Source organism: Melanostigma gelatinosum (assembly GCF_949748355.1).
Source record: "Melanostigma gelatinosum genome assembly, chromosome: 19".
Classification (NCBI taxonomy): Eukaryota; Metazoa; Chordata; class Actinopteri; order Perciformes; family Zoarcidae; genus Melanostigma; species Melanostigma gelatinosum.
This window is the reverse complement of record NC_136652.1, coordinates 14,290,701-14,303,151: the sequence shown is the minus strand read 5'-3', so window position 1 is coordinate 14,303,151 and position 12,451 is coordinate 14,290,701. Positions and strand designations below refer to the sequence as shown.

The 12,451-nt window shown below is 38.6% G+C and overlaps 1 protein-coding gene across 1 annotated transcript; it reads left to right on the top strand.

Moving 5' to 3' along the window:
• The first annotated feature begins 323 nt into the window (after positions 1–323).
• LOC306793206 (hydroperoxide isomerase ALOXE3-like) lies at positions 324–8,951 on the top strand. Its single transcript, XM_079290706.1, has 14 exons — positions 324–482; positions 2,708–2,912; positions 3,045–3,126; positions 3,249–3,371; positions 3,528–3,631; positions 4,374–4,546; positions 4,692–4,835; positions 4,939–5,142; positions 6,376–6,462; positions 6,625–6,791; positions 6,926–7,047; positions 7,174–7,274; positions 7,544–7,714; positions 7,837–8,951. Exons 1-14 carry the CDS (start codon positions 336–338, stop codon positions 8,014–8,016), a joined length of 2,010 nt encoding a protein of 669 aa, XP_079146832.1. The 5' UTR covers positions 324–335; the 3' UTR covers positions 8,017–8,951.
• The last annotated feature ends 3,500 nt before the right edge of the window (positions 8,952–12,451 follow it).

The following is a 12,451-nucleotide window of genomic DNA, read 5'->3' as shown; positions in this document are numbered from 1 at the left end:
AGGAACACAGTTCACAGAACAGCTTCAAACTGAAGGTATGGGTAGGAACTTTCCTTATCTTTCCTCATGGTATAAAAGTAGATTATCTACACTTGTAGTAATGTAAACAGGATAATCCAAGACAAAGTTAAGTGTTAAAAATGTTTTTTTGATACCTGTTGTCAAAAGTTTTTGGGAAATAAATTATTTACAAATTTTAAAACGTTTTGTACAAGTGGTATCAAAACATATATACACTGTCATTGATGCATTTTTTGAAGATAATTGGAGCATTCACTCTGCAATTTAGAGATCTAAATGTGTTTATTTTTCGAGACAGTTTCCACAGACTGACCATGACTGAGTACAAGCTAGAGGTCACAACAGGTGACCAGCGAGATGCAGGAACATGGGACCACATATTCATCACCTTATTTGGAACTGAAGGGCAGAGTGAGCGAACTGAGTTGGACAACTTTGGCAGGGACTTTGCAGCTGGGACAGTAAGTTGAATCCTGTTGAACATCCTCAAATTAGGTCTGGGACAAAGTAATGATTTTTGTTCATGCATACATATATGCTGGGGTAGTATTTGTCTTCATGACTAATTCAAGAAACGTTTACCTTTATGCAATTAATACACTTTAAGTTACTGTGAGGATCATTTTAGTGGTTATGCAACCGTCTCAATATAATACTGATGCCTCTATATGACCTACATAAGTAAATGAGACCATCAGCGAGAAAATTGGCGATTTCTATGTAGTTATTGTTTATGCTTTTCATTGGTCCCACTGGCACCGAGTCTGTCCAGTCTTGGCGGACATATGTTCTCTTTAGTTGCTTGCCTATATCAACATACATGCTGAACTGAGTTTGTTCAACACAAATCTTTTGGACACCGTTTTATGTGACACTTACCGTATACATTTGATCCATACTTTTCTAAATTTTGGATATAAAATGTACGGACGAGTTCAGGTTCACATTTGGTTTTTCATAAGGTGCGCCACTCTAATTTATGAGTTGTCAAATTCTTCCTCAAGGTGTGGCCTATCTGACTAGATAGCCTGGAGCTCTGCAGGGGGTCCAAGGGATCCTTCCCCGGGAATTGTGTTGTGTTAAACAAGCTCTATTTTGATGCTTATTTATGTACTCCGACACCTACAATCAAAGTACATGTATCATCATTTTTTTTTTTAAATCAAGTGTGTAACACAAAAACTGGTTAACTTTACATATTAATTATGAATTGACCCTTCACTAAACCCCACCCCCCTTGGTTACTGTTGCCTGTCAAAGTGGCGTTCTCAACACTATGGAAATGGAAATAATTGTTCAGAAATATCAGAGAGAAGTAGACAGAAAGGACTACACTGTGCATTTGAGAGCTAAGGTTACATTCACAATGTAATTTGTTGGCTGAGTGTTGTGAATGAATATGAAATTATTATTATTATACACATCGTGGGAAAAGCTCATCAGTCACAATGCAGACGTCTACACCCGAGTACAAACATATACAGAAACAACACTGTTCATTTGGGGTGGGAATCACCAGAGATCCCGCGATACGATATTATCACGATACTGCGATATTATCACGATTCTGCGATATTTTGAGTGTTGCGATAACATAGGCCTATATTGCGATTTATTACTTTTTTGAACTTCAAATGATGTCCCCAAAGGAAAACTGTGTCAACATGTTTTATCCAATAAGATAAAGTTTTCAGTCTGTTCATCTCACTTCAATCATTTTTATTGCAGCAAAATATCAAGCAGACATACTGACCAACAATGTCATAAATGTTGCATGAACCTGACAAACTGAACTGTTTGTATTACTACATAGTCCAACTTAACTAAATGCAAACGTGTGGACTCAGTATATGAACTATAACTTATATAAGTAGGATATAAGAGTTATATAACTCAGTGTAACTTGCGATGCGTGGACGTCGAGGGTAGAGAGACAGTTATGCTCTGCACTCTCCCCATGAGCCTGGCTGCTGTTGGCAGATTTAACCCCGTTGTGAGGCCAGATGTCTCTATCTTTGTTTTGACCAACTTCCTACCAATCACACTGACCGGAAACTTTTGCTGACCTCACCAGAAAACAACTCAGCACCATCTAGTGGATAGTTTATATCATAAAAGATCAATACTTGGCCTCCGTATATCACAATACTGTGCTGTATCGATTTTTTCCCCCACCCCTACTGTTCATGCACAGCAGGGTAAGTCAATATATTGTTTATTTTAGCTAAGTTAACATTTAATGTTTAACGTGTAACACCAACACCATGCAACTTAAAATCACACACTAAAAACACAATCTAATGGCATTTCATCTTTGTGGTGCTACAGTCACATAATACATTTAAATTCAGTTGTCAGAGTCTAAGTCATTGCTTTTTAAAAGCTGGAATTTCAAATATTACCAGACAGGATTTGTTCTATAAAGGGCTTTTACGAGCCAGTTGGCATGGTTGTCTATCATCATGTACTTAGATGATGATCAAGGTTTCTAAATGTTTTATATCAAAATAACGATTTAAGAAGACTGTCCGGTCTGTGTGGACGTTTGTACTCCTTAGACACTTACGTATATCATGTTATATTAAATATTATCAGTTAAATGTGTATTGACAACACTCTAACATACATGTTAAACTGTATTATAATGTATTTGTTTGTTTAAATTCATATTAATCCTTATTTCCAGACAGGGAATTACACCATCAGCACCAATTTGTCTCTGGGGAAACTTCTGCTGGTCAAGGTGGAGAAAGATCCTTCTTTGATCCTCTCAGAAAATGAGTGGTACTTCTCCAAAATAGTGGTGACGACACCTGAAGGAGAAGCCATTCTTTTCCCCTGTTACAGATGGATCTCCAGAGGAGAACTGGTGGAGCTGAGAGGCGGGAGAGGTCTGCTTCAAGTTCCCAATAATACTTTATTAAGATTTATAGATATCACTACTTTTCACAGGTTTGTTTTGTTGAGTTTGTCAATTTTGTCTTTCAAAACTTTACTGATGTTATATTCTTTTGATGCCTCAGCCTTGAAGGCTTTTGAGGAGGACCATCCAATGTTGATTGACCATCGCAAACAGGAGCTGATACTTAGCAAGAGCTTTTACCAGTAAGTTTTTATGTGTGCAGTACAGTATGTACCAGGAGCTGCTTTTATAGTCTCAGAAGCTTCATCTGGAGAAATTTATACTTTTGGTAACTTAGATTTTTTTGTTTTTGTTTGTTTTTCAGATGGAGCACTTTGGCTGAAGGACTACCCTACATCAACTGCTTCAAGAATATGTCTGATCTCCCAGCTGAAGTCCGCTTCTCTAAGTCCAAATCAACCGAAACAAAACATGTGAAAAGGGAAACGTAGGTCTACATCGTATACAATGGACACAACCAGGCTCGATTATAGTCACATTTTCTATGTTTTGAGACAAAAAGTAAATTTGAAACAATAATATCAGTATAATGTTTAATCATGTATTCTGGATATCTTTTTTTTTTTACCCTGTCTTACTTCAGTGGTATTGAACTCAAGCTCAAGGGGCTGCTTGGATCTAAAGAACAATGGGAAAGCATTGATGACATGAAAAACATCTTCCAGTGGAAAAAGACAACTATGTCAGGTAGATTGTTTTTCCCCATTATCCACATCTGCAGCGCAACTCACAACAATAATGTCATTGTCATCATTTCATAACAAGTGAATATGAGCATTTGGCAGACACTATCATCAGTTCCAATGTCACAACAGTTCTTTCTACAACACTGCTTGATACAAATACAATATGTATGAAAACAGTTCAAGAAAGGTTGATACACTGCTTCTTAAATGAATGAAGTGGACTCGGCACTAATATGTCTGTAATCCATCTGGGATTTAAAATAAAATGTAAAATCATCCCAAAATGTAAACCCAAGGAACACTTCTAACTAGAAAGGTGCACTCAGCAGAGTGTAGATATCAGCTAGGTGTGTCTAGACAACTGAATACAACCCATAATTGGCTGTAACATTTATTGTATAATTATGAATTTACTTTGAAATATGGTCTGTTAAAGGATCATTAAAGAAACAACAGAAACCCAGTGTGATAGCACCATCCAACATCTATTGTCAGTTTTGAATGAAATTCTACTGTATCTTAAATGTCAATTGCATAATGTTCTCCATTAAAATGAGTTAACGATGTCTAATTACATTAGATTGGATGTTGTTCCTGTCGGGTAAAACAATTCATTTTCCACAAAGTAAAAATCTCTCAGGAACAAACCAGCAATGACTATGATCAACATGTACTTCAAAAAAGTTAGACATCAGATAGATATTTAGATATTATATGAAATATCATATTTGCAATTCTTCCAGAGTATGTTGCAGAGCACTGGAAGGATGATGACTTTTATGGATTCCAGTTTCTGAACGGAGTCAATCCCAATGTGATCAAGCGCTGCTCAGAGCTTCCCCCAAACTTTCCAGTCACAGAGAAGATGGTGAAGCCGTTCCTGGAAGAAAAAAGCTCTCTGAAGAAGGAGCTGAAGGTATGAAAGCAGAGTGGCTTTACTTTGGAGATAATCTTTGCTTTTGGAGACGATATTTGTGTTTCATCCCAATATCACATGTGTGATCTGTGAAACCTATTGATGTCTTAAACACTTCTTCCCTCTGTCTTTCATTCCCATACAGAAAGGCAATATATTCATCTATGACCAGAAGAAGATGGATGGAATACCCGCTAGAGCCTATCATGGTGAACCTCTGCACGTGACTCCTGGTCTCTGTTTGCTCTACGTGAACCCAGAAAACAAACTGATGCCCATTGCAATACAGGTCTATTCACATGATCATATTACATCCCGTAGTACATTACTGTGCCTTCAAAAGTCCAGTTGCACTATTTTAACAAACAAAAACCAAATATATTTTTTTTCAGTTGCATCAACAACCTGCTGAGCTGAACCCCATCTTCCTGCCCAGTGACCCAGAGACTGACTGGCTGCTTGCCAAGATGTTTCTTAAAAATGCTGATGCCCTGGATCATCAATCAGTCCAACACCTCATGAAAACTCACTTCCTGGCAGAGGTCTTTACTGTCGCTGCTCTCCGCAGCTTCTCTGTGATTCATCCCCTCTATAAGGTGCTGGTGCACTTCTTTTATCTATTCCCTTGATCAGAACTGATGATCTGACTTTTTATTGATGGAGTCTTTTAAGATATGATTAATGACAAATCAGAAAATTTCTTGCCAGAATCTCTTGGTGTGAAAAGAAAAATGACAAAATATGTACATCTGAATATTCATCACAGAAAGAGCAGTCTGTGTTTGTGTCTTTTTAGAATATCTGCATGTAGTGGGTAATAATCATGAATAATTATGAAAAATGTATGAACTGAGTATAAGCACCCTATCCGTCCAATATATTACATCAACAAAACCATTCCAAAATGCCATGACATATGAAAGTACAGTCAAATTGGAAAGTCGTTTCACATATTGCTCAACATCCTTCAGAAAAACAACAAAATATGTTTGTGATACATCCGATTTCATTTCCTCCTTTTTCTTTTATTTTTAGGGATTTATTCAGGTTTATACATATGATTTAATATATGCTGAATTAGAGAAGTTTTCTGACCACATGACACTTTTACAAATCAGTATGAATTGGTTAAGAAACACCATAAAACAGCAACATTCCTTGTTCGAGTTACAGCCAGGAACCTTTGTTGCTTGTCAATTCCCTCTCTGTCCCGTCCCATGTTTCCTGTCTGTATCGGAGAGAGAGTTATTCCAGTTTTTAACATTCCTTGTGAGTCATTAAACATGTAGTTACATGTATCTGAAGAAATCTGCCCTTGGAAGCATGAAAACATTTCTCACTTCACTTCAGATTATTAGTTTGCAAATGTTGCGTTTTTGATGTTATGTTCGTGAAGTCCACAGTCTGACCACTTTTTAATGCCTATATCTATATGGGATGTTGCCCTTCTGATATACAGTCATTAAGACGAAAGAATAAATTTGCGTATGATTCTTCAAATTTTTCAAGTGAACCTTGACCCGCCACCATTTGAGTATCTTTTATAGACTTGTATAGAAAAGACAGCACATCAAGCAGAGACGCTTTTCCAGAGTAAACCAATTGTGTATGTGTTCGCTCTAGTAAGCAACGGTCTTAATAGTGCAGACCAAGATATATTTGGGAGTCCAGCCCCACTATTTTATTTAGATAACTGTAATATTCTATCCAAAATAAGATTTCTAATGAGAATGTTAGATTATGGATTTCTTTGGTGATCAACACAAACAAGATGTGCTGCCTACAACATCGTAACATGACTTTTAAAATATTTCCCTTTGTCTGCACAGCTGCTGTTTCCACACTTCCGGTACACTCTGCCCACAAACACGAAAAGCCGCACATTTCTTTTGGGACCTGAAGCCGCTCTAAGTACAGTATGGCTCTGTAAAATACATATTTCTGAAAATTCAAACTACTCCAAATAGATTGCACTGTTGCAAGACGAAGTTATACCTTTGACTTTTTAACAATGCATAATTCTTTTATTTCAAGAAATGTGTCTCATGGTAACCATTTGTGCATTATTGATTTATTAGAGTTCACTGGGATATGACGGAGTGATTGAGCTCATGAGAAGGGCTCTCTCTGAAATGACCTACAGCTCCCTCTGTCTGCCAGAGAACATCATTGCACGAGGACTGGAATCCATCCCCAACTTCTACTACAGAGATGATGGCCTGAAGCTGTGGAACATCGTCAACAGGTTATCTTTCAATAAATATCACATCTGTCCAGACCGATTTATTCTACAAGCAACAGCTGAGAGTCATTCAGTCTTGTTCACATCCAAACATTTAATTATTTTTAACATTTAATCTAATTATTTTGTGTTCATAGCTTTGTGAAGGCAGTAGTGGGGTACTACTATCCCTCAGACAGTGAAGTACTTAAAGACACAGAGCTGCAGGAATGGATCAGTGAGATATTCACACATTGCGTCTTAGGAAACACAGCCTCAGGTATTTAACCCATGCTGTGACGTCATTTGTAAACACAAGATATATAAAATCTCAATAGTAGCCTTTAATATTTAACGAAGACAGGGATTGCCAATAATTAACTCACAGTAATTGTGCTACCAACAGGGTTTCCAGCAAGCTTTCATACTGTCGAGGAGGTGATCAAATTCATCACCATGCTGATCTTCACAGTGACGGGTCAACATGCTGCTGTAAACAATGGACAGGTAATTAGTTGGGACAATGGAATATGTATTGATGTTTGATCAAGTGCAAGTTTGTTTTAATAATTCAAATTTATGAACATTTGGCAGGTCTGCAATCTGGTTATTATTCATTCCATTGTTTTCTTTTGCTGAGCATTACAATGGTGCAATGGTTGAATTCCCAATGTAGATTTACATAATTATTTTTGTGATGTTTGACATTCAAATAATTGTGTTGAATTAGTTTTGTATCAATGATGTTACATATTGAAATGTCTCTCATAACTTAGTTTGACTACTTCTCCTGGGCGCCAAATGAGTCACTCCTGCTGCGCAAACCTCCTCCAACCACTAAGGGGCAGTCAAGCATGAAGACTATTTTGGAGACCCTCCCAGATGTTGGTGAGACAGTCTCAATTACAGCAATTGTTTGGATACTTGCAGAGAAGTACACTGACACGGTAGGTTTGGTGTTGATAAACGCTCATTGTAACTCGTCCACATTTTAAATGTTTAAAATAAATTGTACAAAGCACAATACTGTGTCAATCAGATTTACAGTTTCGTTTTGTCCTTTTGTCAGATTCCCATGGGTGCATACCCCGATGAACGATTCCAAGAGCCTGCTCCAAAGCAGATGATGAAGGAATTTCAAGCAGAGTTGTCCGACCTCAGTGAAGCAATTTCATCAAGAAACTTGCAGCTTGAAATACCCTACATATACCTGAACCCTACTGAGATCGAGAACAGTATTGCTATTTAGCTCCGCCTGATAAGCCTTTTATTTCTCTGCATTAGGCAACAATATCAATACCTTTTTAACACCTGTCTTGCATGCTGGGTTGTGAGTTTAACTCTGGAAGACGATAGGCTGTATCATGTTAAGTCAGCCAATGATAGGGCACCTGTATCTTTGTGTGAATTATATTCCACATGTTGAGTAATAACTTAAATGAGCAGTTTAGGTAGCAAATGCTGATGTTCTCTCCAAAAATGGTCACAGCTAATCTCCTCACACTTGTTATTATGATAAATTGACCACATATTGGGAATCTAAAGGGTTATTTCTGGCATGTAAACATATTAAACCTTAATAAAGTGACATATAATCAGCTTTTCTCTTGCCTCAAAATCTTGCAAGACTCATGGCTGGTCTCAAGGTACTCAATCCCAATGTACTCTGGGGCACTTCATTATTACCTCTTTATTATCAAACTATTACCCCACTATTGATATATCATACTGTACTATATGGTATTACCGAGCTGTAACGTGAAGTGCTACATGTTTTGGGTTTGTTTGTTACTGCTGTTCCGTTTCTATTTTCACCTTTTGCATATAACTGACTTAAGGCCATTACTTCTAAACAATATCTTACAGGTGAATGAGGGGTGATGGGAGGGATGCATCGCGCATTTGTGATTTGTATTCATTATGTGTACCCTGGGGGTGCGCGAGGTGCTTCTAGGGGGTGCGCGAGAGGTAAAATGTAATGGTGGTCTAATGGTGTAATAATTAATATTAAAAATAAATTTCACAAAGTAAAAACATGAATGTAACAGACTGTCTCGTGTTTTGTCGTTCTGGTGTTGACGATGATATGTCCCTTTAGGTTTGCCGTAGCGAAGGCGCAACCCCCGCCTCTGGCCAAAGGAGAAAACAATAATAAAGAGAGTAGCCGTGGGCTGATACAAGATGTCTAATCTCCCGACTCCAGTTATTACTGTATGATAAGTGCCCTTATACACGAACCCAAGACGCTCGGTTACATGCATTATAAAAATCCCCCTTGTAAGATTTAAATTTAAAATTAAAGACGTACAATTTAATAAATAAATGCAATTCTGCTCCTGCCGCCAGACTGTCTTTTACGTGACTAGCCTAGCTTGTGCAGCTAACGTCAGCTAACAGCTAACTTCATTCATTCAGCAACATTCATGCAAATATGATAAACTGGCTGAAAATCGGGGAAACTGTCAGGTGGGACATCTGAAGCTATCAGTCATAAAAGAGGCGAGAGAGAGAGAGAGAGAGAGAGAGAGAGAGAGAGAGAGAGAGAGAGAAGGGGGGGGAATCGGAGGCGAGAGGAACGGAGAGGTGTGTTGGGGAGAGACCGGGAGAAGAAATCGAACGGGAGTCAGAGGAAGATGAGACGGAGGAAGGAGGAAGGGATTGCACAGACAAATCGGGAGCACATAGGCCCATCGCGGAGTCAAGGTAAAAAAGTGGAAACGAGAGAGCATCAGACTGGGAAAAAAAAGAGGAAATATGATGAAAAGTATCTGTGTCTGGGCTTCACTTGGATTGCCAATGCAGGTTGCCCAAAGCCACAGTGCCTGGTGTGCAGTGAGGTTCTGGCTAGCAGCTGTCTGAAACCCTCTTATTTACTTCGCCACCTGAACACCAAGCATGCCAGTGCAAGTCAAAAGCCCCTTACATTTTTTAATATCGAAATTGGAGGAGTAACAAAACAGCCAAAAACAACTGCAGTCTCATTCTATGTGTGGTTAATTGTAAATTAAATGTGATGCAATCTGCCTCTGAGCTTGTGCATGTGTCCTCGCCATCCTGATTGCTCTTTAAAATTGAAGCCTTGTGTAACTGAAAGTTATTGAAACTTTGTTGCAGTGTTTCAGGGCGTTTTCACACCTTCAGTTCGTTTGCTTTGTTCTGATTCAGGGATTAATATGATACAATGTTGCAGTTGCCCCTTTGTTCGGTTTGTGTTCACACTGCAACATTTAACAGCGGACTAAATATTGTAAACAAACGCCACGCGCGAGCAAACTGTTCTCTCATTGGTCCGATTTCTATGAGGCTATAAATAGGCTCTGTTGCGTCTTCTTTTTTTAAGGTGTGGGGGATTGGGGGTGCGTGAACCCGGTCGGGATGTAGAAGGGGGTGCGCGGCCTAAAAAGTTTGGGAACCGCTGCTGTAAACAATCTGTGACATTAAATGAAATCCTATATCTATCTATCTATCTATCTATCTATCTATCTATCTATCTATCTATCTATCTATCTATCTATCTATCTATCTATCTATCTATCTATCTATCTATCTATCTGTGAATCTACCTATTGAGATTTAAAGAGTTCACTCTGATATGGGTGATGTATGGCGCGCGGTAATTCTGACAGAGTGGGACTTCATTCTTTCTCCCCCTTCTTTGCTGTAAACGACACGTTCCGATTTATTTTTAGATTACACCTTACGGTCAATGGGCCACGCAGACTGAATACAAGAGCTACAATGTAGACTATAATAACCCAAGCCCGCCATACTAAACGATTGAGGACACATCATTTGGTTAAGGTGGCAGCAATGTTATTCAGGTTCGGTGTCATTCTCACTCCGGAGTCTTCGGATGTAAAGGTTTATATTTTGGGCTCGCGTGAGGAAATGGGCAACTGGGACCCGCGCGGAGCGGTTCAGATGAGAGCCTCACAGAAGCTCCTGCTGTCAACACATGAACCGTGTCTGTGGATCGGCAACGTGCAGCTGGCAGAGCCCTTCAAAGACACCCTGTGGTTCAAGTTCGTCAAAAGAGTCCGCGGCACTTGTATCTTGGAAGGTATACATGCATCAATACTCTGGTGCTGTGCCAGAGATTCAGCCGCGTGCAAAAGGAAATAGTTTTTGAGACGTCACATCGATTTAATGTATTTCCCATCGGAAGTAACGTTTCAGGCAAAAGACGAAAATAACTCCGCCATGTTTGGTTCACATTGTGTAATCCATCCTTACTGCCACATGATGGCGGTGAAGTGACACTTATTTATCAAACGCTCAGTGGCTCGTGGATTTCAGTGCATACAATAAAAGTGTTTTTACCAAGTTTTAGCAGTATTCCCCAGTGTTAAAATATAATCTCACATTTAATGTTGCTGCATTCAAAATTATACCTCAGTGTAATGTATGTAATTTAACTGTACAAAGGTATTATCCGCAACAGTAAATGGACTCAGAATGCCAAAAGGCCCCATTCAGTGTTAATCATATTATATTACTGTTACAATGTTGTAGCTGGTTGAGCTGGAGCTTATTATATGTTATATACTGTTGGGTTGTTTGTAAAAACCCATCATATTGTATAAGCTTCTTCTATAAGTGATTTCTATTTAATTTAAATATATCAGATTCATGTACTGTAGTGCAGTACAATTTCCCTCTGAACTTTCGTGGAGTGAAAGTCTTCAGTAGCAGAAAGAGATAAGACTCAATACAATTACAAGTACCTCAAAAGTAAAAGTACTTTGTTACTCTCCACCACTGGTTGTTATTATTAGACCTATTTCCTCCTTGTTTAGGACGCTTAATCAGTTGTTTACCTGTTTAACGCAACACAGTATATGTTGCCTGCTAACCTGCTGAAAGGCTGTCCCCTCTTTGTCACCAGGTAGCGGTCCGAGCCATGACAGATGTTGTTCATATGATGAGACGAACATGGTGGATGGAGTGTACTGCCATCCGATTGGTCACTGGATAGAGGAAACAGGACACACCGATGAGATGAAACACACCACCAGCTTCTATTTCAGTGTGGCTGGTCAGAAGGCCATTCATTTCTCCAGGTAATAAAGTACAACAGCCAAACAAAAGCCAAAGTATTCAGTTTGATGATGTATGGCAGGGGTGTCAAACTCATTTCCACTCTGGGCCACATCAGCATCACGGTCGCCCTCAAAGGGCCGGTTGTAACTGTAAGACTGTATAACTGTAACTTCTCCTAACATAATCTCTCTGCATTTGATTATTGTTTATTCAAGTGTACACATATTGTACATGCAGTTATATAAATGAAAAATTATATTTAAACACATTTCTGTTATTATAACATAAATCATTTTAATTGAGGGTTAAGAAACCTCTATCAAAGATCAAACTATTAAAGAAAATAACAAAGACAAATATCAAACACAAGTTATTACATTGACTTTGTTCAAAGCGGTTTGTGTCACCTCTCTGCATCACTAATGTTCCTCCCTGTCGTCATCCTGTGCATGGCAGCTACATCCAAGAGCTGCTCACTGAGAGTCAGGTCTGATAAACATGGATAGATGCTCTTGTCAAGAAGAGTTGACCCCTCAGAGCTGCCTCAGTAACATGTTGGCGGAGAGTCAGGATATAAGAGCACAAAGCATATACTCAGAATAAAGTGTAATCAAAAGATAAAGTGTATGAATTATATAACGAAA